Source organism: Scomber japonicus, chromosome 1 (genome assembly GCF_027409825.1).
Source record: "Scomber japonicus isolate fScoJap1 chromosome 1, fScoJap1.pri, whole genome shotgun sequence".
Taxonomy (NCBI): Eukaryota; Metazoa; Chordata; class Actinopteri; order Scombriformes; family Scombridae; genus Scomber; species Scomber japonicus.
The window spans coordinates 33,280,688-33,307,207 of NC_070578.1; the positions used below are offsets into that span (position 1 = coordinate 33,280,688).

General features: G+C 39.3%; 1 protein-coding gene across 1 annotated transcript in view; it reads left to right on the forward strand.

Moving 5' to 3' along the window:
- mapk8ip1b (mitogen-activated protein kinase 8 interacting protein 1b) overlaps nt 1-25,888 on the forward strand; it is a 51,679-nt gene extending 25,791 nt beyond the window's left edge. Inside the window, exons 3-12 of the mRNA XM_053318511.1 lie at nt 6,367-6,624; nt 12,369-12,450; nt 14,359-15,495; nt 17,383-17,458; nt 21,973-22,148; nt 23,499-23,602; nt 24,090-24,206; nt 24,682-24,752; nt 25,039-25,137; nt 25,816-25,888. Of these exons, the coding sequence (XP_053174486.1) occupies nt 6,367-6,624; nt 12,369-12,450; nt 14,359-15,495; nt 17,383-17,458; nt 21,973-22,148; nt 23,499-23,602; nt 24,090-24,206; nt 24,682-24,752; nt 25,039-25,137; nt 25,816-25,888 (2,193 nt within the window). The remainder of the gene's footprint in view (nt 1-6,366; nt 6,625-12,368; nt 12,451-14,358; nt 15,496-17,382; nt 17,459-21,972; nt 22,149-23,498; nt 23,603-24,089; nt 24,207-24,681; nt 24,753-25,038; nt 25,138-25,815) is intronic.
- Nucleotides 25,889-26,520: the final 632 nt, after the last annotated feature.

A 26,520-nucleotide genomic window follows, 5' to 3' on the forward strand; every position in this document is an offset into this window, starting at 1 on the left:
TGAAATGACAACATGAATTATCACATTTACTTTCTGTGTGTGTCTGAATGAGAGAGGAGAGTGCTTCCATGCGTGTGTGCAGGGGTGAATGGATTAGATTAGCAGTCATTTTGTTCCGTGTAGATGGTTGAAAGAGTCAGCGTTGGGGTCAGCTAGATTGGGCAATTACCTTAAGTGGCCGCAAAAACACACACAATTCTGTATCCATCCACACACACAGATATAAAATAATTCAAGGCTTGTTATGCTGTCTAGGGTGCCCTCTATTGTCTCATTGTGCACACCTGGGAGACACAACAACATAAAATGAAATGTTAGATCCACTTACAATTACAAATACAGCATGGCTTTTTGTTGACAGTCAATCAGACACCAAATGTTATCAGGTCACATGACTTTCATCCAGTATATCATTTTATATGGGCTCTCTACGATCTTTATACATACAGTTCATCATTTAGTAATGTATTGTTATAAATCACCATAAATACATAAAGTTATTCAATACGATATTACAGTCATCTTGTGCAGTCTGAAGCTTGGAAGAGTTCATCAATAAAAACAGATCTTATTAACCCAGAGAGGAAGAGCTAGGTAGAGATACAGAGAGATTGAGCAAGAAAGAAAAACAGTAGAAAGAGAAAGGAAGAGATGAGAGATGAGAGATGAGAGAGAGAGAGAGAGAGAGAGAGAGAGAGAGAGAGAGAGAGAGAGAGAGAGAGAGAGAGAGAGAGAGAGAGAGAGAGAGAGAGAGAGAGAGAGAGAGAGAGAGTCCAGTATAGCACAGTACAAGAGGAGGAAGGAGACGTATTTCCATGGCAACAGTGTCTCTCTCACCTACTGCATGTGTTAGAGCTGAAAATAAATGCAGTGTCGCCCCCCCTCTCCACACACACACACTGCCTCCATGGATACTGCTCACGTCATCTCGACCACACATGGTAACGGCAGAGAGGAAGGTGATTCATCAACATAAACAAAAACAGAGAAGCCCTGTGAGTCTCTGGTCCTATTCGGAGCATCATTAACTGTTTGTCTATATAATTATTTACAGCTTTCACTGATATTCAGTGTGCTGGTGTGTATTTTCATCTCTGTTGACTGTCTGATCAGCAGCAATATACATATTGACATGGCAGGAAGTAAAAGGATATTTAGTACTTTTTGTCCTATTGGATACATGGGTTCATTTAAAACTGTAATAACGATTTAACCAAGTTGAAAAAACAACTTTACTAAAAAGCAAAGACAATAATCTTTATAGTTTTTTTAGTAAGATCTCATATTTTTTTTAGCAACAAATGCAATAATATGTTTTTCAGCAGAGTAAAACTTTAAGCTCAATTAATGGATATATGATTTTATTTAACATTGCATCCTTCAAACATTTAATATCCCATTAAAGGAATAAGAGACCTGTTGAATCCACATTTGCACAGAATCTATTCCTGCCTTCTTTTATTGATTGAATTGTTTTTTAAATGCATCAACCGTATCAGCAGCAGGTGTTTAGCAGGTGTTTTCAGTCCTTTTTTTCAATGACACAAGGGCAAAAGGAGGCTGTTGTTGTATTTGACTTGTTGGTTGTGTGATTCCCCTGCTCAGGCTGCTCTGATTGGACAAGAGCCAAGCATCACAGCATCTTCGGGGCAGCAGCATATCATCGCCCTCCTCATCGTCACTGAGCCCCTGGTCTCCTAGCAACAGAGCCGGGGCTCTCTTAAAGGGGTCGGTCGTAAATTGAGGCCATAAAACATGAGAGTACCAGGAGAAACCCGTTGCATTAGCAGTTATTGATTTTAGATGGGTGAAAAGGTGGATGAGAGGAGAGTGGGGGGAAAAAAGGAATGAAATGGAGGTCCAGACACAGAGACAGATAGTTGTTTGATGTGAATGAGCTAAAAAAGAATGCAGGAGGAGGACAAAGACAGGTGATCGGAGCATCTCCTGACAGCTCATCACATACTTAATGGCTTGGTGGGTGGACAGACAGAATGGGCAGGATAGGAGGATGGATATATTAAAAGATAAGGATCGTGAAGTAATTAATAATGTAATCATTTATTGGAGGTTGTGTTATGATCTTGGTAGAGAAATAGACAATTGGTAGCATATGATTCTGACAAACTGCAAATTATGTTCAATGTTGACTTTTTTTTTTAATTGATTACTTATACAGCATCTATAAATAGGATAATATAGTTTGTACTTGTCCAGATGCTGGGTCAAAATAAATGTAGTTTTTCTATGTTTCTCAAAGCTACTGTTTAGGTATGTTTGACTATCATGTATCTCTGAGAGGCTCCCAATACTCCCTTAAAATATATATTTTTTCTTACATATGCAAAAAAGTACACGATTTCAAATCAAAATTGGCTTTATGTCAGGTACAGAGACATCAATCAAAACATGAACTTGTGTCTAAGTCAAACAGCAGATTATCTCTTTGGTGTGGAGTATCGACCCTATAAACCCTACCTGTCCTGCAGAATCATCCAATATGTAATTCATAGACTGTTGTATTGGTCCTTCAGGGCAACAACAGAGGCCTTAAAACTCTTCTAAAGTAGAGCTGGGCTCATACTGGCATTAAGGACCTTAAAGTCTAAAGAGGGAAACAGCAGTAGCTCTAAACTGTGTGTGCACATCATTTCTGCACTCTGGCAACTTTTGTTATTGTCTGTATTTTTAGAGCACATTTCTCTGCTGCAAACTCTTGGATGTATACCTAGCTTCACTCTGCAGTGGACTTCTCATGTATGCACATCATGTGATTTATTTAATAATGACCTGAGCATGAACATCTCAAGCATGAACAACATGGTCATGTGATTTGAGTCCCTGAATGCATCATTAAACTGGAAGTTGCTCACTGAGATACACCTGGTCTGCCTTCCAAATTTAGGTCAAATCAGGCAGAATCTCTGTGTCACATTCGAAGAAACTTTTGAAATTGGTTTTAGCTGATAATTAGTTGATTAATTGATTAGACAAATAATTAAGTAATTTGTCCAAAATTGATGCTTTTCTGAAATATGAGAATCTGTTACTACATTTCTTTGTCTTATATGACATCCAATGCAATCTCTTTGGACTGTTGGTCAGATGAGAAAAAAAGTCATGTGGGGTTTAGGAAATTGTGACAGGCCTTTTTCACTGTTCTCTGGAATTGAATAATCAAGAAAATAATCAGCAGATTAATCAATAATGAAAATAATTAAAGTTAATTAAGTAAAAACATGCTTTAGAACAGTCCTTGTGTGCATGTTATGATGTATTCTGTCTAGAAATGTAGACTTTCAAGGACTCAGTTCCTGAAATGGAGTGCTGCTACATACAACACCGCTTCTCATTTTAGTCCCAATTCAAAGGTTTCTGGCTGCTTATAAACTAATTACAGCAGTGCTCTCTCTCCCTCTCCCTCTTTCTCTCTCTTTCTCTCTCTCTCTCACTCTCTCACTCTCTCTCTCTCAATCTCTCTCTCAAATCCACACAGGCTCTTTCTTTCTTGACAGAGAGACCTCTGATATCTGTGATCGGTGTTTTGCTGCATACAAATGTGCTTGAAGGCAACATGCAGCCGATGGAATTGGATTAACCTCCATTCCATTCACCCACTGTGAGTTAGCTTACTGTCTGCAGCTGCGCACATGTGTTAATACCCGCTGTGCTTCATTTGCAAAGAAAAACTGATACTAATCTTTATAATGCAGTCATTCAGCAGCAATGAGGTATGTGCATGTTCGAATAAATACATGTGCTGTATTTTAATACCACCGCTTTGATACTGTACGTATTATTTTGGCTTCAGCTTCAATTCTTGACATGACTATTACTCACAACACAAAGGCTGTTCAGTAATTCGCTGTATAATGTAGCTTTGTGTGAAAGAAGGTTTCTTCCCTTCTGAAATTGTCCAGACTGGTGGTGAATGGTTTTAGGCATGTTAACACAGCTGTTCCTGTTTCACTGTTGTCCTCTGCTCTCTGAATCTGTTCTGGTCTTAAAGAAGCTTATTCTTGTTGGAATATGCTTTTCCCACACTGATCTCACTGTGATAATGGAATTCACTAAGCATTAGCATTGTTAATTCATTTCCCAATCAGGATATTATACTATCTATGTCTACATCTATATATCTATATCTATATATATCAATAGAGGGAGCTAAAGCTAAAGACTGCCTTAGCATGTCAAAGAATGCATCTGCAGCAACAAATGGGAGGAATTACTCTGTGTGTGTGTGTGTGTGTGTGTGTGTGTAGCTGCAGAGATAGTGATGGTAAGTGAAGCAGACAGTACTGCCCCAGTGACCTCAGACCTTTGCTGTCTCTCAGACGACACGTGTGTTTTTCAGTCGCTTTGATTTCCACAGTAGCATTAAAGACAATTGAAGTTAATCTCGTCACTAGATTAAACGACTGCTCAATTTAGCACATTATGCCATTCTATTAAGTCCCACTAATGAAAGCATGGAGCAGCTCTTAGGCGTCAGGGTTAGTTAGCTGAGCAGGTTTAATGAATTAATGACACAAACAAATAGGATTTTACAATAGATGTAAGACAGTGTTTCATAATGTAGTACAACAATGCATCACGTTTTAACAGTCCACTCTCACCCAGTTAGTAGTTATCAAAAAATAAAGCATAATTCAGACACTTTATTCCACACACTGAACAGCTGAAGTTAAGAATTTGAAAACATTAGCTATTTTAATGTTTGAATGCTAGAGATCTATACTGATAGGTGCTATTTTCTATTTTCTGAATCATTTTTATTTAACCTACCAAGGCAGTGAAATTCAAGAAATTCTAAAGATAAAAACCATTTTAGTGTCTCATAATTATAACATAGTACTTTAATTGTGACATAATTTATTAGATTTTACCTAACTACAGCATAATTATGTTTTTAATATTTTATATCAGAATTATGAGATAGTTATTGCAATTTTAATTTTCATCATAACTCACTTTCTACCTGATGAGAATTGACATCCATAATGTTTTTTGCAGAATTTCACTCCCATTGTTTCCCCTATTCATAATATCCAGATCCCTCTACACTGCTAACTTTGTTAACCTGTTCAGGGATGTCAGACATTGACTACCTGTGTCACTAGTTGTTTCTTTAACCTGAAAGCAGTTAAGGCATAATGCCCACAAGGTCCAAGTTATATCTCCCAGTACTGCCCCCATTGTGCAAGAAACCTGCCCAACCAGTTCAAGTTGCTAGTGCAGCAAAGAGAATGTGATCCCTCACTAGCTTCCCATTTTCACATACAACCAGTTTTGCTATATGTGTTACAATTCACAACTAAACCACATCTGACTTCTGTATTTTATAACCCTTCATATGCACTCCAAACGTACCTATGTACCTAGAATTATGATTTTACACAGTTAAACTACAGTGTTGAGCACCTGCAGAGGCATCCTATTAAATTTTAAGACTAGTGTTTTCATGTCTTTAGTCATTATCTGCAATCTGAAAAACATATTTACAGAAGGAATACAGAAAGAATAAATAAAAAAGTGTGCATCCAAGGAGCATCTTTCCTGCATGGTTGCTGACAGCACTGTTAGTCAAATTATGTGTGCTACCATTCAACAACAGAGCTGAGAGCATCATAGTAATGAACAAGTTGAGCTGCTATGCAACACACTGTTCTCCAATCCCCATCACCCTTTTATATTTCTATTACAGTTAGTTGTGTAGTTATTTTGAGAGCATACTAGGTCAGTAAACATCTTGTCTTGTTGTTCTGTGTATGCATGAGTAAAGTAAGTTGAATAAATCAACTGACAAGATAAGTCTTCACTTGTGGGATTCTCGACTCAGGATTCAAATCATCAAAACCCTGAAAAAGATATAGATGGGACGGATACATCAGTGACTACTTGCTAGCTAACATGAACACAGCATCAGACTGATTAATGAAGTGGAAGTAAAGTGGCAGTTCAGTCAGGATTATCAAGTAAGATCAGGACTTCACCCCTGTACCATCTGTGCATGTCAAACAAGATTTAACAGCAGCTACTGTCAAGAGGCTACAATGAAGAAAAAGCTGTGAAACTGAGCAATTATTAGCAGAACAAAAGGGTGTTTTCATTCATTTATTCACTATACTACTGTAGGTATGTGTTGTTTTGGAGGAGCAGATGCTAGCAATAGCCTCTGCTCTCTCTCTCTCTCTCTCTGCTATAAGGGTTGGCAGTGAGAGTGTTACAGGCTGAAGACAGAGCAGCTTCTAATTGGCCGGCTCAGTCTCCTCATCCCATCCCCACACTCTCTGTCTCTTTCTCTCTCTGTCTGTTTCTGTTTCTCTGCCACAACTGACAGCATGTATCATCCAATCCCTGCAGGGCCATGTGAGGCGAGGAACCAATAGCATGTCGGGGAGGGCCGAACTGGGTGCTGTCGGCCAGCTCCAGGCAGAGATGCTGCATTTGGACCTCATTGACGGTGCTGACGGTTACCGCGGTGACAAAGAGTCCTTGAAGGCGTCCGCCATCGCACCCCCGCCATTCATCAAGGACCCTGCAGCACCTGTTACCATGGATACCTACCGTCCCAAGAGACCCACGACCCTTAACCTCTTCCCAGTTGTGCCACGCACACAGGTAGAGTCTGAATTAACCTCATCCTTACACACACTCATAGTTTGTGACAGCTGAGTGAAAAAGAACAGAAGGAGAGGAGAAATCATTTTTTTCTGTGAAGATTTTCACATCTACCTGTCTGGAATCTTCCTCACACGCAGATATGACATTTCATGATGGACAATCTGTGTGGCATCACTACTGGATTCACTATAATTGTTTCTCTGAGAGGATGTGTTCACTGCACTGAACAATAGCTTCAATTGTCAAGACATTGTTTTTTTCCCTTGGTGCCCATCTCTGTTTGTCTTTGACTGCTGCTACAGCTCGTGACTGTGTGTGTGTTGTTGTACTTCTAGATTTGTGAGGACATATTTGATGTTTTGAACCTCAAAAAGGGGGGAGCATTTTGTCTTTTAAAGGTCTGTTTGAGGCTTAAGACTTGGTTTTATATTTAAAATTAGGGGGATGGACAAAAGAATGTATTATGTCAATGAGGCTCCTCACAAGTATACAAGTACACCCGTGAGCGTGTGTGTTTGGGTGAGGCTGTGTGTGACAGTGGAGGTAGGTGTGCGTGTTCATCACTGTCTGTTGATCATCATGTGTGTCAGTCTGCCTCCTGCATAAACAGAGCTCAGGTCTATATTTTTCAAATGCATGTGTATCTGTATTCAATGTGGAAAATACTCCATGCACAGAACAGAACAAAAACAAAAGCAAATATTACTCTGAAATAAGAAGAATCACAAGTTCTTTTCTATAAATTATGATTAAATCACACTCATTAAATTACTGTTATGACGTGCCACTGCAGTAACCTACAGCCGTGTTAATAAACAGCACTGATTTATCAACACCTTAGAGCTTGTTATAGGTAACATATGTTAGTAAAGCATGCCTTCCTTAAGATATTGTGCAGCATTATCATCATTGTGACTCCTGTTTCTGTCCATCGGATGAATGTCAGTCTTTTAGTTCTGGTTTGCTTTCCACCAACTCTCGCCCCTTGCTTTCCTCATCAGCTAAAAGCTAAGATTCTAATATGACGTTTGCTGCTGGGCAGGTAGTGTACAGTAGATTTTTCAGAGCTTGTTTGTTGAAAATGGCAATGTACTGCTGGTGGAAAGGGATTAATGAAACAGTGAAACAGAATAACAAAATAAATGTGCTGCAAAATCAAGCTCCATAGGGTTGCTCCATACTGTGCACAACTATTTTCAAATTAAATGTAGACATTTGATCAATTGTTGACTCAACTAGCTACACCAACCTGACTTAAGCTATTGCTATAGGTGTGTATTAATTTGAAGAAGTCATTTTAGGGCATAGTAGTTCATGGACACAGATAAATCATGCAATGTTACTAAATGATTTTACTATGCATATCACTCATTTGATTGTCATATGTGCACTAAAACTGTTTCTCTTTGATATCCTTCAGACTCCATAGCAATGCCTCTATGATGATACTAGTTACACAACATCATATAGCAGCCTACAGTATATGATCACCCTCCCCCACAGTGCAGGCTGTCAACATGATCAACCTAGCAGTACTATATCTGTCTACACTTTATTCTTTGCCCAGTTTTCACGAGGTGGAAGAAAGACTACTGTAGATAGTTATGTCCCTTTTGTTCTTGTGAGTTTCTATTTGTGTGTGTATGTGTGTGTGTGTTTGAGCTGTCAGGACAGGGCGGTATAAAGGAAATAATTGCTCTGAAATGTTTTGTTCGTGGGAGATCTTCCTGTCTCCTGGGACGTTGTCCTTTTTCTGCAGTAGCTAGAAAAAACTAACATAAAAAAAACAGGATGTGAAGAATCTTGGAAAATAGTGTGAACAATAAATGGGTGTTGGTTTTGGAGGTGTGAAGACATGACGCAACAAATCAGATCTCATTATGATAACAACCATCAGTAGCAACGGCAGCTCTTGGGGTCAGTTTGATTTCTGGACTTTAATGAATCTGGTGTAGCATGACTTTATTTACAGATGATGTTATAGTGTTCTTACTATTAATGTGCCTGTTTGATATGAGGCTCCTTAAGCTGCTATAAAGCATTAAAACATACTTAGCTGAAAGTTAAAATCCAGTTAGTATCCCACAGTTGCTAGTTGCATATTTTGTACCATTTAAAAAGCTTGGAACATATAAGCTGTAGCCAATACGCTTGTATGTATACATCAGATATTGTTGTAACAGTAGTAGTAGTAGTAACATTCAGCATGTTCAAGGAGATGGAGTATTGTAGTGTGTTCTCAGTTTTCTCTCTACCTGCCTCGTCTACTTAGTCAGTTATTGATTCAGTCAAGGGTTTCCTACACTACATTTCCTAGAATACTTTTGCATACTGGTCTATTTCTTGCTTCTATAGGTCATAGAGATTGGCTTCTGTTTTCTCTTTTTCACTCGATATCTTAGATTTTTTCAACCTCACCTATTGGCTGTCGTTTTACTGGTTTTGTGCAAACAGAAAAACCCACTCCATGTCTGAAATATACACAGAAACAGTTCAGATTCTGAAGATATTATGGTGATAAAAAACAACCAAATTGATTTTTTTTTCTATGCAGACAACTACAGAGAGCCTGAAATATAGAACACATTATCAAAATAGGTTTAAAGCAAAGATTGAAGGTAGATTTTTAACACATATGAGATATAATATATATAACATATAATTGAGACACTACAACTCTACTAGCTCCAACAGATCTGACAGTGAAAACTGAGGTTTAGTCAGGCGGCGCAGAACTCAAATGAGATGAGATAGATGAGTGCTGATGATCTCCAGGCAGTCTTTCACAGACAGAGTACTGTAAGATAAGAGCAGGGAGAGAGCTGGGTGACTGTTTCCAGGTCAGTGGATCGGTAAAAATGCAAAATACACATTTAACTGTGCATCATTTGGCGGAGAGTAATAGACTTTTGTGGTTGAACAAAAGCTTCTCTGAATGCTGACGGGGGGTTAGAGCAATGTGGTTTAATGAAAAGCAGTATTTGGGATCCAATTGCCAGCATTATGTGCCAGTTTACTGTGTATTTAAATGTAATTACTCTCATGACAACAAAAAATGTTGCACTTAGACAAGTACTCTATTTCACCCAGACTTAAAAGCTGGAAAATCCTCTATCATGAGACACTAAAAAGCATTAGTTAGTTCCTAGTAGGAGTAAGACCTTTCAGAGTTAGACAGATTTTCATCCAGGCATCCAAACTGCATAATAGCCACATGAGTAAACATTACTATATTTAAAAAAAAAAAAAAAGACATGTCTTGTACCATGAACTCTTGGTAGAAAGTGGTTTTATATCACAGACTGTTTCCTCTAAAGCTGCTTGAATGATATTATCCAGACATCCATATCAGGAAGGATTCCTCCGTCTTAATCCAAATCTGACTAATCTGTCATCTGGCTACAACAGTCTGGCGTGATCTATTTAAGTGCTTGTGTTTATGTGTGTGTGTGTGTGAGTACATGATTGCAAGGTGTACATACACATTAAACTACACTCAAATATAGCAATGGACATGGTGGTCATCAAGGGTTTGAAGTGCCAGGACGTTTGGGCTGACATAGTATGTAATGATTTGTGAAACATGATTTTAATGCCATATTTACTGGTCAAAACAACATTGATATTCTCCATATAAACTTCCCTAGCCTTTTCTAGGAAAAACATAGAGATGAGAGGGAGGTGACAACAGTCCTTAAGTTGATGTGTAACAGATGTAGCCCCAAATTGGGTCCAAAATAACATTTACATTTACATTCTTTCAATTGGCAGACACTTTTATCCTAAGCCACTAACAAGTAAGGCAAGACAATCAAGACAATCAAACATCAGTAACTCAGAAAGAGCCATTGTACAAGTACTCCACCAGGTGCTGCTTGTGCAATAATGCAGCGCTAAACATCATTTTGATATTTTTTAATATTATTTTTAATAATAGAAAGAAAAAACTTGAATAATACAAGTACATAAGAAATAACATAAACAACAACAAAGTAGAGCAACAGTCAATAAAACACCAAAAAGTTAAAAAGTTTGTTGAAATCTGGAAACACTGACATTAATAAAAAAGCAATCCAATAAAGATGATCAAACAAACCTCCAGGTTAGTCAAACTTAGACAGAAAAGTTAAGGCACACTATAAATGTATGACACAAACAGTAAAAGCTAATATACTGTATAATAAATTACCAAGCCTCTAGATTACATTTGATTGCATGAAAGACTGAACTAACTCTTCTGGAAAGCAGTGCCACTGTGATTTAAAATGTTGCTGACGTAATATCTGCTGCTATGTGCGCTGTGGTATATCTGTGTGTTGCCCACTGTCAAACTGTGTAGTTGACAAAAAGGTCACATTCTATTAGAGTCACTTCCATGTAGATCTGAGTCATTAATACACACACGCTGTCTGAGTCACGGCCCAGAGGACTGATCTTTTTTGTCACCATGGTAAAACAAACTCTTCAGATCGATGCTGCCATCTCCCACCTGCTGATTCACTCATTACCATGGCAACAGCTCCGTCTCCGCCTGGTACACGTAAATGTGGAAGTGAGTCATGCACGTTGGTGTGTTTGGCGGGTGGACAAAGGAGGAGAACATGGTTTTATTTTGGACGACACATTGTCATCACAGGAGTTTCCACTATCTGTTGAAAAATCCCCTTCTACCATCTCTCTGTCTCTCTCTTCTTATCTCATGTTAAAAATCAAACGTCAGTGCTGTTTTGGTACAGTCCAATATGTGTCTACCACTGAGTATCAAAAGCTGACATCCAGTTCTTATTCACTTTACCAAAATCTTGTACAGCTGCTTGTGTTAAGACAGTCTTTTTATGTTTGATGGCTTTACTTGTTCCTAACTCATAAAAGTCTGTTTTTCTTGATATTATAGTATTTAAATAAAATGTTTCCTCATTGATCAAATATTAATGACATAAAGAGAAACATAATGAAATAATTAATTCACTTCTCTCTCTGGTTGAAAGAGTCTGTTTCATATCTGACCATAGCAGTGATTTCACTTTATTGTGTACCCAGGGTGTGTACACAGCACAAACCCTGGGTACACTCATACATCACTGCTCTACATGACAAGTTAAATCAGCTTCCAGTGATTTTATAATGTATGTTATTTGGCCACCGTCTTTTCTTGGAAACCCTTCACTCTTTTTCCTACTTCTGTATCTATAAAATAAGAAGGTAAACTGAGTTCTGTACTGTTCTGAGTGTGATTTGAATGAACTGATCTTTTAGAATTAGAAAGACAGAAAAAGACTCTTGTGAGAAGTATCATGGTTTCTAGAAAAGACTCCCCGCAATCAATCAACAACTCCCCTACAACATCCTAAAGAGACCAACATTGTTTTTGGGTGAGTGTGTGTGATCCCAGTTGGGGAAAAGGTCTGGTTCCCTTTAAATGCACACCACGGAGCGCAGACAAAAGAATCCCTGCTCATTCAACAGAATAAAAGCTTTGTGTGTGTGTGTGTGTGTGTGTGTGTGTGTGTGTGTGTGTGTGTGTGTGTGTGTGTGTGTATGTGTGTATGTGTGTATGTGTGTGAAAGAAAGAGAGAGGGGGAGAGAGAGAGAGAGAGAGAGAGAGGGAGGGAAAGAGATAGACAAAAAGTTTTGTACACTGAGTTTCAGGATCCAGAACTCAGTCACTCTCTGTATCTCTTCATCAGTTTTTCTCTCTCACCACTTCCTCCATCTCATCATCCTCTCGTCTATTTCCACAGGACACATTAAACAACAACTCATTTGGAAAGAAATACAGTTGGCAGGAGAAGGTGTCGGGCTCTTCCTCGCCTCTTAAAACAGGTGAGTTTTTCTCTTTCTCACAGTTCACACCACAAAGTTTAAGTTTAAAGGTCTAGATTTCCTCATTTAGTTGATGCTCACTGGGATGTTTGGAGCAAAATGCTTCTTCTGACATTGTTCACCTTTGTGCTACTAACACACCAGCTGAATGTGTGTGTGATTTGCATTGAGTCTGGCAGGCTGTCTCTTTCGTTCTGATCCTCGGGGGGGGGGGCAGTGTTAAGGCTTGGATTATGCTAAGCTAAGTGTTGCTAGCTGAGGCAATGCTGTAGTAGCTACTGTGTGTGTGCGTGTGTGCGTGCATGTGTGTGTGTGTGTGTTTGTTAGACAGTTTGAGGCTTAGCTAGCCGGCAGCTGTCACAAGTCATTGCTATAGCTCCTTTCAGAGCATCATGTGAGGCGGGACTGGCCAAACTTGCTGCCAGCAATTCACCACTGTTGATAAAAGTGAAATATTACTCTTAAACATTTCAAAAGACACTTAAATAACCTTGAAAAATCATATTAGATCCAGATTCTTGTGCTTTTATGCTGCACTGACACAATGTTTGCAGAACGGGAAGAACATAAATATACTTCCTTTTATTCCAACTTTGGAGCATTACTCTGACCCACCCACTGCTGGCCTTGTAAATAAATAGAAAATACAATAATTAGCTAAAGCTAGTTTTATATACATGTAATTACTGGGGATGGATATCATAGCTGTCAGACATTTTGACCATTTAGTTGCTCATAATTACAGTCTGAACAATATGATTTCAGGCTGCATTAGAATGAATTGGGAAACCACTTAATATTGAGGTCCAATATTGTTGCTTAGTGACCTGACCCTGAAACATGAAGAAAAATAAAGATGGGAGAAGGTTTGATCATTTGATGAGGTTCACCATTATTCTATATAATTTAGTTGACAATCCAACTACAAGTTTGTTCTTAATGACAATAAAATGAAATGCATAAATGGAAGTCAGGGGAAAAATCTGAATTTGCAAAATGGGCATTTAAAAAATCCAACATGAATAGAATAGAAAAAAAGCTGATATGTTTGGGAGGGTTTTCATTTTAGTTTCATGTTAGTTTTCCTACTCTAAACATTCTCAAGGCTCAAAGTGATAAACGCCTGCTGTTTTGTTCGTGAACACAACTGATGCCATTCATATGCAAACTAGCAAATGACATCACTTTGCCTGACAAGCCCCAAGACTCATTTCAATTCACAACAAGTTTATTGTAAGGAGTCATCTGAGAAAATTCTGTTGAACTTTAAATTGCAGATTAAAAGGGTCCCTTGCAGAACAAGCCTGTGCATAAGGGATTTCTGACTTTTATATTTGGATACAATAAAAAGCTTAACTCTAGTAAAGTAAGTGTACATCAAATAGCACCTGTAATGATGCATTCGTGAATAAAATACAGACTTAAATTCCTTTTAAGGTGTGACAAGACTGATATGTTTCAGCATCGTCCTGATTTGACCTCTCTATTCAAACACTCATTCAAACCTGTCGTTTGCTGTCTTGTGGCTTAAGTCGTCAGTGCTGCATCATCCACAATGAAATATCATGCCTGGATTTTCTGCCGATGGATTATGACATAACGCGTCAATCACCTTCTCTTGGCTGCACTTGAATTTGATGAGTAATGGGGATTTAGCTGCGTAATCCTGACATCTATTACCTAACCATTTCTACTTTTCTCTCTTCTTGTTTGTGCTTTACTTTTTTGCTGTCTGTGCATTTGCTGCCATATCTGCCTTCGTGCCTGTTTGTGCATCTGTTCGTCGTCATGTCTCCATCATGTATATTTACCCTGTCTGTTTGTGTGGCCTTTGTGCGTGTTTGTCTGTCTGTGTTTGTGTTGTCGTGGCTGTGTGTGTGTTATTTTGTTTGTTTACTCTTCCTTCAGGTGATCTTACCCCTCCACGTGAGCACAGCTGTCTGAGCGACGAGGACAAGGTACAAGGCGGAGGGGCGCAGACCAAAGACCGCGGCACATCCACCGATGCCCCCTGCAGACACAGCCACACCTCTGGACACTCGCACAGCTCATCCTTAGCGGCAACACGGTCCAAGCTTCAGGAGAAGCCACCTGCACCGCCACCACCACAGAACTACACACCAGCTCCTCTGTACCCAACAGGGAAGGCGGATGGGGGTGGGCACCACAGGGAGAGGATCCGCTACCATACAGATGTTCATCTAGAGCCCACAGAGGAGATTTATCTGACTCCTGTGCAGCGCTCTGCTGACCCCCTGGAGCCTCCCAGCACGCAGGACAGGCCTTTCCTTTCACAGCAGACTGAGCAGGGCCGTATGTCCATCAGCTCCGATACAGAGGGCCCACCTCCTTACCAGCCCCTCCCAGACCGGACCAACCCCTCCATCTACGAGGAGGACGAGGTCTACATTCCTCCACCTTCTTATGCTTCATGTGTAGAGTCCCTCATCACACCGCCTAGCATGGCTCTCTCAGCACGCTCCTCCCTTGCACTGGACCTCAGTCTGAAGGGGACAGGAACGGGCGCTGGGGTCGTGCTGAGAGGCGGCTCATCTGTGGAGTACGTGGACGCCACAGATGAAAGCTACTGTGGGGAGGATGAGGATGTGGACAGGGTAATAATGGATGGAAGGATGAGGAAGGGGGGAAGAAAGGGGCATGGCGGCGGTGGCGGTGGCAGGGCCGTTCCGCTAAGGACTTCCATGAGCTCGGACGCCAGCGGCCTTTCGTACGACTCAGTCAAATACACGCTGGTGGTGGATGAGCACGCTCAACTAGAACTGGTCAGTCTCCGGCAGTGTTACCAAGGCTACAGCGACGACAGCGACTCAGCCACCGTCTACGACAACTGCGTCTCGTCACCCTACGAGTCGGCCATCGGGGAGGAGTACGAGGAGGAAGATGAAGAGGAGGATGGCACTCGGTTGGGAGGAGTTAGGAGAGAGGCTACGGCTTGTCTGTCTGAAGACTCCACTCCAGAGGCAGACATGCACTTCTCCAAGAAGTTCCTCAACGTCTTCATGAACGGACGTTCTCGCTCCTCCAGTAAGTCACTAAGTCACTGCTATGATACCAATCAGTTCAATTCAACATGTTTAGTACACACAGTGTTTAGTATATAAGTGTACTACACAGCAGCTCCTCTGTACCCAGTATAGTATATTCTTTTCAAAATTGTGATGCTGATTTCAGCAAGTTTGTATTCATGGTGAAGACACTGATTGGAAGTGTAAATGATGGGGATGAGTGGGAAATGTTAGGGATTGGTTAGGCTTTACTTCTGGAGCTAGAAAGACATACATTATGCAAAGACATGCAAACTAAGACTCCATCTGGTTTGATTATGGGCTAGCCTTATGATGCTATGTGACATCACGGCTCCTTTTAACATCAGTATTTTCTTCTTCATCCATTTATCAGATAAATCACAGTTAAAGTTCATTCCCCTCTCTATTTATAAGACTTGATTTTACATTTTGAGAATATGTTTCATGTATTATGAGCAAAACAGCCAGGAAGTACATCAGCACTGCAGGCTGTTCTTCTGTGTAATTCCCTCTAAACATACAGTAACACAGCAGTGAATGCTGTCTAGCCAAATTGGCAGCATGGTGGAAAAGGCTTAAAGCGGTGTGGCTGTTGAGGCAGAGCCACAGAGAGATTCAGGGGCTGGAATATTCTCGGGTAGCACAGATCATCATTCACGTGACCGCTTTAACGCTTTAACTGGATACTGTGACCTTCTGTAGAATAACTGCATTGAGTCAGATTTAACCTCATTGTAATTCTAACAATGGAAAACGTTATGATTGTGACTAAAGACTTTGGGCAATAATGTACAATTTTAAATTTTTAGTGGAAGCGGTGTGTCTTTTTGGGTTTTTAGCCATTGGTCACTCAGTTGAGATTGGAATATCTCAGTTATTGCTGAGTCAGGAGATCAGGATCTTTCTCTTCTGTCAACATCACATCGACATTTGTGATTTTTTGTGAAATGTCTCAAATTTATTACATCTCTTTATGTCCACCTCGGGATGAATTGTAATGACTTTGCTGATCTTTCAGGTCAAAATTGTAAATTGTCCGATACTTTGTCTAATGACAAAACAATTAATTAATGACATTCCAACAGCCTCAGCTGTACTTTGTTTTTGCAATGTTAGCAAGCTTTTAAATGTTACACTTTATTTTAAGTATGTGCCTTGTTAAGGTTAATCAGATGCAAACACAAGACAAATGGTAGCATTTGTGTATGAGCAAAAAACAAACAAACAGACAAACGAAAAAAATGGCTCTTAAAATCCCAAGGGAAAAGAAAGAATTGGGCCAAGGGGAGATCCTATGGTGGAATATTGTAGAATTAGGTTGATGGTCATTTTGGGAAAACAATGGGAAATATTACCATTCAAACATCTACCCACATCATGTTGTGTATATATAGCCTGTATATAAATATATATGTAAAGAAGCCTACGGTAATGGGCAGAAGGTAGGATTCATGTGAAAGAGGCAGACAAAGAACAAGAGCTTTGTCTGTAATGTGTATGTGGTGATTTTCTTTAATAGTGTTGCTGTCCTTTTGGATGCTGTCCATATGTTTTACAGACTCATTAGAAACTCCACAGTAGTTAATGTGGGGAGTGCAGGAAGATGACTCAGGGGAATGTAGGTAGAAATACACAATGCTTACCTGTTTCATGCCTAATTAAAGTGTGATTTATAGTTTCTACAGCAGGCATGTGTGGTTCAAAGCAAACAAAATGTGCCTTAATGGTTTTCTCTGTTTGTCAATGGGCTGTTGTAGCAATTTGAAGTCAGTGTCATTAATCTTTTTGACAGGCTAGGACTTTAGGGATTGACACTCAGCACTGTTGTTATTGTTCTTGTTTTATTTCACCTCATTTTTCCCTTTCTTATTTCTTGGTATTCAAGGTGCAGAGTCTTTTGGCTTATATACTTGCATTATAAATGGAGAGGAGAAAGATCAGAGCCACAGAGCCGTTTACAGGTGAGGAAGAACTACACCACCGTCATCTTCATCGCACAATCATCATCCATAAACCATACTGAAAATATTTGTAGTTTTGGCCATTGTCCTCACATTGTCCAACACACAACACAAGCAGTCAAGGAGTCAGACAGATATCATACAGTTTAGCCATACATGTATTGAAAAGTGAAAATAAAGATTAGTACCTGAAATGTCCAAGATTACAAGATTATTCTTATAGTTTTGGTCATTTTGACATCACTAGTCATAACACTGTGTCCATCAAAGAAATTCCTGAGATCTCACACAGCTACAATTACTGTCTCTTTTGGGGCAAGAAACTTCTCCAGACAATCCATTTGCACAGGAAAACAGTGTGCATACACCATTACACTTAAGTATGGGTGCAAGTTGAACCAGAAGGATTGTTTGTAAAGTTCACAGTTTGCCTTTTCTCACAATCAAAAGGTAACCTGTGAATAGTGTTATCATAAAGGATAGCATAACCAAAATGGAAAAAACTGCTAAAATAAGATCCAAGCTGTAATAAGCTGTGATTTTTCCAATGAGTTGAGCTTTAAATTTTAACCCTTTGTTTACAACCTAAAAACAGTCTTTACACTTAATGCAAACAAACTTTTTTTTTCTTTCTTTGTGTCTCCACTCAAAATTAGTTTGAGTTTGGCTCTTAAAGACTGTGTAAAGTGAATTCAGACATTTTCTTCTAAACACATTAAATAGCTCATAAATGTATTTCTAAAGGTATAAATACATTCAGCACACACTACTACTACTACAGTCTACAGTTAGCCAGTTAGCTGAGTTAGCCGCTGAGTTAGCCACCGAGCTAGTGGCTGAGTTAGCAGCAGAAAGCTCTCAGACCTAGCGTCCATGTTTCTGGTAGAGGTGGTGACTTTGATTGACAGGTGGCACTTGGTGGGGGGCGGGGTTTCAGCGAACTCGGCGGGCACCCCCACAGCGTTTGGTAGCAGAGAAAGAGGAAGATTTTTACACAATTTTGAAGCCTAATTTCATATATTTGGCAATTTTTTTAATCATTCAAATTTAGCAGGGTGGTTAACAACACACTTTTCTGCGGTTTGTCAAACTCAGAACACATATTTATTCTTACTTTACACGGACTTTAACTGAATACAGGATTTTAGACAGAGCATTGATTTTTCACCGTGAAAATTATGTCTAATAATGCCTCTTATTTGATGTGAAATTGAATGTGGAAATGTGGTAAAGAAAGATTTTGTTTTAATTCTTTAAATTTAAAAATAGGATGCTCCTTAAATGCTGGCAATACCTGAGAGTTCAAGACCGTTAAGTTGGTATTTGTTCTGCCAAAAGATATACAATATCAACAGCAGTTTAGCCAAAACATTGGAGTCTTCCTTTGAGATGCTTGTCTACACTGTCTGGTTAAGATCAGCAGTGCAGAAAACTCTCTACTTCTACATGTTTCCTCAGTAACAGTCACACTCCAGTTGGCAGCATGGAGTTACAGCTGCTGTTGAAGACCTCAGGCTGGCATATGCGTGGGGGAGTGGGGCAAAAACAACAGCAATGCAGTCATGTGAATAGCAGCATCTCACTGACAGACCATGTGATGATGTAGCACATAATGCATGGGTAGCAGAAAGCTGGGCCTTATTACAGGGTTCCTATAGATTCCTATGAGTATAGTGTCACATAATTTATCTCTGACTAGCCAACATTGGGATAGTTAGGCTCTGTCCACATCAATACATTTTCATTTTAAAATGCGTAACTTTTGCTACATTTCCACCTAGAGTCCAAACTACTCAGGCATTTCCAAACCCCTAAAACAGAGAATTTTGAAAGCCCTGCTAATCGTGTTTTAGTTTGACAACTTATGGGATTGTGTTGTTGTCTGGATGGATGTAAACAGAGACTTTTAAAAACAATGACACAGATGCCCACATACTGTGAACAAGATGCTGATGGTGTCGGATGTGCACTAGCTGTCAGCCAATGTAAAAAGCGACAATACGCTCTGCTTACCTTCAAACTGAGTCCAGTTCATGCAGCCAAATATAGCACAGTCAGTGAGACAGTGAGATGAAAACACTGGTCACTTGATAAGTTATGGCATGTAATAAGTCTCAACCTGTGCACATAAAAACTATGTGCAGAACACTAAGCATCCTCTCAAGGGAGCAACGTTTTTTATACTTAGAGGTGGAGACGATTGGTCACACTTTAATACTGACCATGACCTATGATTGGCTGTTGGGTTTGATCAGTTACACAATATAGAATAGGGAGTTACCTGAGAGAGTACAGGAAAACATAAATAATGATATTTTGCGGCTTATTATCCCTTTTTTTGCCATTTCTTAGAAAATTTTTTAGAGATTGTAGCAAAGACCATAATCTGTTTGAACCCACTTTCAGCACCTAGTTTTATACACATAGATTTTGAGACTGTTTAAATACCATAATGAGTTATCCCTGCCACACCATGTGAGCATAGATGTCAGTGAGGATAGTGCTTCCCATTAGGGCTGGGCGATAAACCGAAAATTTATCGATACCGAAATTTACAACGATAAACCGAAGTCATTTTGCCCATGTCGGTATATTTGGTTTTTAACCTCTTAACGCACGCTGTTCCGCCTATGGGACGGGACCGATGTTAGGAGGTAGCCACACGTTCTTCTGAATGTTTTAAAATCCAAACCTTAAACATATATACTCATGCCATACATTGTTGGAAAGCTTAGATTCTCCTGATTCATTCAAGACCACTCACGACTTATATGGTTGCTCACAGCCGTAATAGTATTAGCGATTAGCTCGGCTAGCCACTCAGCTAAGTGAGAAAAGCTATAATGCCTACATACCTTCAAAGTCTTCCCTTTATCCACAACGATCATCTTATGACTCAGGACTTTCTGTACAACTCGCCAAGTATCCATTCTTGTGAAATATGAAATCCGTTTCCATAAAACCGGAATACTTTCCTCAATATGTCCATTTATTTAGTCCAACACGTAATGTAATAACACAAATAACAAACCATATACGGTCCGTTTACGTCATTTCCTGACCTGCGCGTCCATCTCAGAGTACACGTGACTAGATGTTTACGACCGTGAGCCTCTTCTGCTTCTGACGACACCACACACAAGCCAATCGGTGCTTAGGATTAGGCAGTACGTGCCTCCAAAGCCAATGAGGACGAGGACCGACGACAACGTGGGTTTGATTGACAGCTGTTCCAGCCAATGGAAATATTCGGTGAAATGAAGTTGATAACCTTTTAGCCAATAGTCAGAGGTTTCCAACGGTGTATGACACTAAGCTATCAGGTTTGGCTGTCCATAAACAAACTCCAAGCGTAACCGGCGTGCGCCCGGTGCGTAAAAGAGTTGAACCATATCATTACGCACTCGGCATTTTGGTACACGGTTGGTTCTTCTTCGACTTGACATATGACTTATAGCAAGATAAACAGATAGATAGATAGATAGAGGACAGTTCAAACGTCGAAGCTGCAGCGCCGGCGGCGGAGGTACACCTGGTGGAGGAGGAGGAAGAGCAGCAGCTTGTTCCCAAGAAAAACGCGTCTTCAATCGTGTGGCAACATTTTGGTTTCAAAAGGGAAGATACTGCTCAGAAAGATGTAAAATGTAAGTTGTGCAAAAAGACTGTCGTCACCAGCCAGGGCAATACCTTGGAGTGGAGCAATTATGCTGCCACAGCCCCATCTAGTGGCCAAACTTTTTTTTAGCGCATGGGGTGGTGGTAGTCAGAGCGATAGATACAACATATGTTATATCTATCGCTCTGGTGGTAGTTATCGTCCATTTATCGTTATCGAGGTGAACTGCTCAATATATCGTGTTATTGATTTTAGGCCATATCGCCCAGCCCTACTTCCATGCAAGATGCAAAATATCAGCCACACGAAGTCTCTATACTGTATGAAACAGAGCAGTTCCTCTGCAAACACACACACACAAAGCAAAGGAAATAGTTGATAGGCTTGTGAGATACTCATAATTTGTTTCCTTTAAAGAGGACCAATCATACACACTTCCAGGTCTATATTTATATTCTTGGGGTCTACTGTAATATTTTTGCATGACTTCCAGTTCAAAAAAACTTAAACTGGCTCTTTATGCAGCCCCTCAGTTTAGCCTCTGTGTAAAACAGGCCGTTTTAGCTCCTGTCTCTTTAAGGCACCCCTTCATGGGTTTTGATTGGACAGCTTATGGAAGCTGACCCTCACCAGAATAACAGCTGCATTTAAGGCCACATATACAAATAGTTGGTTTTCAACTTTCAGGGAACATTTTTATATTCATTCATCACAAGTTTTAGATCTTTGACCATTTCACATTTTCACATGGACATCAGACATCAGAAAATCACAAAAGCATGATGTCCCCATGCAGCATTGATACATGCTGGTAATGGAGATACTCTGCAATGTCCTGCTCATAAAAACCCTTTGAGATCCCTCAGATCCTCTGCTTAACTACAATCCTTTTCCACAGGTTTGTCCCTCGACACGATGATGAGCTGGAGCTGGAGGTTGATGATCCGTTGCTGGTGGAGGTCCAGGCTGAGGATTATTGGTACGAGGGCTACAACATGCGAACTGGTGCCCGTGGGATCTTCCCAGCTTATTATGCTATAGAGGTGACAAAGGAAACAGAGGAGAGCTACAAAGGTACTAACACCGTGAGGAGTATTAATTATAGAAGGCTTACCACACACTGAATATACACTGACTGAAACTGTACAAATACAAGTGCAATCTTTGAAATATACATTTTATCAAGTTTTTGTGTTTCTCATCAAATTAGTAGTATTATAGGAAGGTTATAATCTTATACAGACAAACACAAGCAGTTGCAACAGCAGTGATTGTCTATTCTAATAGGACAGAAAGGTTAAGTCCCACCAAATTAACCAGCATGTGTGGCAGGACTTTGGTTTTGTATTCAATGGGAGAGTTCTAGCTTCTTGAGTAACAGTAGCATTAAAACTGACCATGTAAATATTTAATTATAGACACAAGTAAACTAGTGCATTACACTACGTGAGAAGCATCTTGTTAAGAAATAATTTATCCATGCTAAATGCTAACTTCTCTGCAAAAGGCCTTTTTTTTTACAGCAGACAATTGGACTTGTCATAGTAGGAAATGGTCCAAGTGTTGATAATAACATTACTGGCGGCTGTGTGTTTCATGTGTTCCAGTAAGCCATGACAGTGTGACAGTAAGCCAACATGCACAATACCAGAACCCTAAAAATTGAAGCAGCTACATGGAATTAAGCCATCATTAATTATATTACTAACACCTGCAGTAAAGTGATGCTTTCTTAAGTCACGTCATGTCAGTTTAGCTGTAAGCAATCCAAATATAGAATGTATTTATATGCATGCTGTTGTTTTCTTAAAGAGACAGAAGTTGTTGTGGAGTGAAAGATAAAACATGTCAGAATCAGCAGCAAATAAGATACAGTTAGAGCAGGTTCTAGTGAAGATCTGTTTCCTCTTTAAAATGTGTTTAGACGCATCTATTAAAGTGAGTAAACCAGGAACAGGATAAGGGAACATTCAGCAAAGAAATGTGGCATTGTTCATGGGTGGGAAGCCAGTGAGGGATTATGTTCAAACATGGCTGTTATCTTGGAGGATAATGTAAACTCCAGGTAGTACTACATCCTCCTGATTAAACTCCTCTCTGTCTGGTTTTAAGCAGTTGGACACAGTGGTAAAATAAACAAATAATCAGCTATGACAGATGACAGGTGTAGATAAAGTGATTCTTAGGAGGTAACAAACCCTATCAACTCCCAACACATGTACTATTGTCCTTTTTTGCAGTGGAAAACCTAAAAATAACTACTTATTTTGTCTGTTTGGGAAGGCTACTATAATCTAACCAGGATTTGAGCTTCTAATATATTACTGCCACCTTTTCTATCTTATGTTGTGTGTTGCCTTTGATTATAATTTCTTGTGTGGGTTAATGGATCTTATTGTATGCTTTATTTTCATCCCTATGCAGTGAAGAGCAGTGAATGGTTGGACAGATACCATCTGAAGTTCCTGGGCTCAGTCCAAGTGCCCTTCCACAAAGGAAACGACGTTCTGTGTGCAGCTATGCAGAAGGTATGGGAAGTGTATTTGTGTATGTTTGCATGGGTAAAGCATTTAACTACTGCAGTAAAACATTAAATGTAGTCCTGCAAGGATACATTCATTACTCCATAGACAGAAAATTAATTGGCAACTATTTTCATACTTAATACTAATAATTGCTTCAGTAATTGTTCAATCTGGTTCCATCTTCTCATATGTGGTGTTGTGGGTGTGGTCCTTGCTAGTGAAATTTTCACCAGTAATTTAGAAAATAATCTTCAGTTGCAGCCCTAATTAAATGCCGCAGATACATCAACTAATGCCCCGGAGACAGCTGGTAGAATACAGATGAAAGATGTTGCATAATAAAAAATAACACAGATGTCCAAATGAAGGACTAATATTATACATCGTGAGATAAGCAGTATTGCACTTGCTTTATATTAGGTTTCCCCTTAATTTTGCATTATCTAATATACTGTCTTTTTTTGAGAGTGTTTTTACTTCTGTTTCCCAGATTGCCACCAACAGAAGGATGACAGTGAAGTACAACCCGCCATCTTCATGCATCCTGGAGATCAGTGTGAAAGGCATCAAGCTGGCAGTTCAGGAGGATTATTATGCCTGTGACAGAGTAAGACAAGCTGGCTTCCCTTTTGTCTGTCATTATTTGCATCGTCATGGATTCTTGTCCAATAAAGGAAACATCCTGAAACTAGAATTAGATTGAAAAGTTGAGGCATTTTGCCCTCATGTGGCCGTTGATAGAAACTACAAACAAAGATGTTAAAAGTCTTTTCTTACAGGAACGAGGTCTTAAACATACATGGAAAGTAACCAAATATAATATTTATTTTGTTTTATTTGATACTTATACACTTTGCTGCAAATAATTAAATATAGTTACTTGTAATTTATGGTAAATATGAAATAGTGTAAAACTCATTCTATAGAGACATATAAGGAGTCAAATAATATGCTTAATTTGTATCATTTTAAGAAGAGTAAAGCTGTTACTTCCAGTAATTGTAGAGCACACAGCCATCTTGATGTTAATATAAGACATTTATTCTGCTTCTGTTTTTGTCTTTACCGATTTCTGTTCACAGAGTAACGAATGCAGTCACTTCTTCCAGTTAAAGAATGTCTCCTTCTGTGGTTATCATCCCAAAAACAGCAAGTACGTAAAATGAGTCTGTTCAAAGCAATGTTTAAAGTCTTAAGATGAGGGATCTTTGAGATACTAAAGAGATACTGTCCTACAACTTCTCCAACTTCACAAGATGTCACTATACATCAACAAATGTAGACATGATGTTTTGACTGCCAAGTCATAAAATGTAAAGTATCAGTTTGTTATTTAAACATCACAGACTTAAAAATTAATTATTCAACAAATAAATGTGATTCTTGTACTGAATGCTTTTTTTAGAGACTCTTATCTGTCTTCTCTGCCCTCTCTGAAGGTATTTTGGTTTCATTACTAAGCATCCGGCAGACCAGAGATTTGCCTGTCATGTATTTGTGTCTGAGAACTCCACCAAGCCTCTCGCGGAGTCAGTAGGGTGAGTTTGACTTCCTGCTTATTAGATATTAATTATTTTGTTCAGGGCATTTGTGCATTTAGTTCATTTCTGCTGGCACATACAGATGCTTACTCTGGTTTAAGGATGCATTGATTTGATGTTTTTACAAGCAGTAAGGTATCTAACAATTCATTTAATAGAAGGTGGTGCAAATTATAAGATAAGATAATATTGTTAAATTGGTTTGGTTGTTAAGGGCCAACTTATTATATTTCAGTTCATACATAGTTGTTCAAAATTCAAAAATCCTTGAAATCCCTGAAAAATAAGTTGTTTTCAGTGTTAAAGGGAAACTTTATAACGTTATTTTTCAACCTGGACCCTATTTTCCCAATATTTTATGTCTAAGTGACTAATGGGGACAACAATTTTTGAAATTGGTCCAGTATTGAAGGAAAGTGCTGCAGCAGGTCACAAAATGGGTTGCAATGTAATCATTTGGTGTTGTCAGACATTTATTATAACAATCTGAGCCTGTCAGTAGCAAAAACAAGCACTTTTAGTGAACATACATTGACAGGGTGCAATTGGCTCAAAAGATTACATTGCAGAATGTTTCACAGCTGCCAGCTGCAATGTTCTTACTCAGTAGTTGGCTCTCAATTGGGCACTATAACACAACTTTTAAGTAATGATTGATATCTTTTTGTCTTTCAGGAAAGCCTTCCAACTGTACTATAAAGAGTTTGTGGAGTTCTCGTGTCCTACAGAAGACATCTACCTGGAATAGCCTAGCCCTGCCTTCAACCACAGCCCTGTACAGTACACTGTATCATAACATAATGTTGCATGGACAGACATACCTAAAAATAAAAAAATAAATAAAAAAAGTAACACATCTGACAAACAAGCAGGAACAGAACCATCAAGAATTGGAATAGTGGTCAAAGAGAAGATACGAAAATGAGCCAAAGGAAAGCGTTTTGAGGAAAGAAAATATGCAAAATGGCGTCGGTGATGAGATGGTGATCACAGGCTGTCCATGGAAAGCACAAACCAGCTGTATCACCGCAGCCTTGGCAGCGCTAGTTAGCCTGTAGCATTGTCTCAGCAGGTGGACACTGAAAGCCCAGGAGCCGTACTGGACTGCACTACCTTGTACTTGCACTTGAAAAAAGAAAAGCAGCAACTTTTTGAGTGTCAGCTGGAGGTGGAAAAATTAACACATGGTGAATTTGCTGTGACCTTAAATATCAGGGTCTGAGCATGAAGGAGGTGTTTATTTACCAAATAACACCCTTACATTGAAAGTGTACACTAACTGAAACAACTCCATGTAGGAACAACAAATGTTATCCTTTTAGCACAAAAGATACGAAGAAAGAAATATCCACATTGTTCAGTGATGATGTACCTAAAACG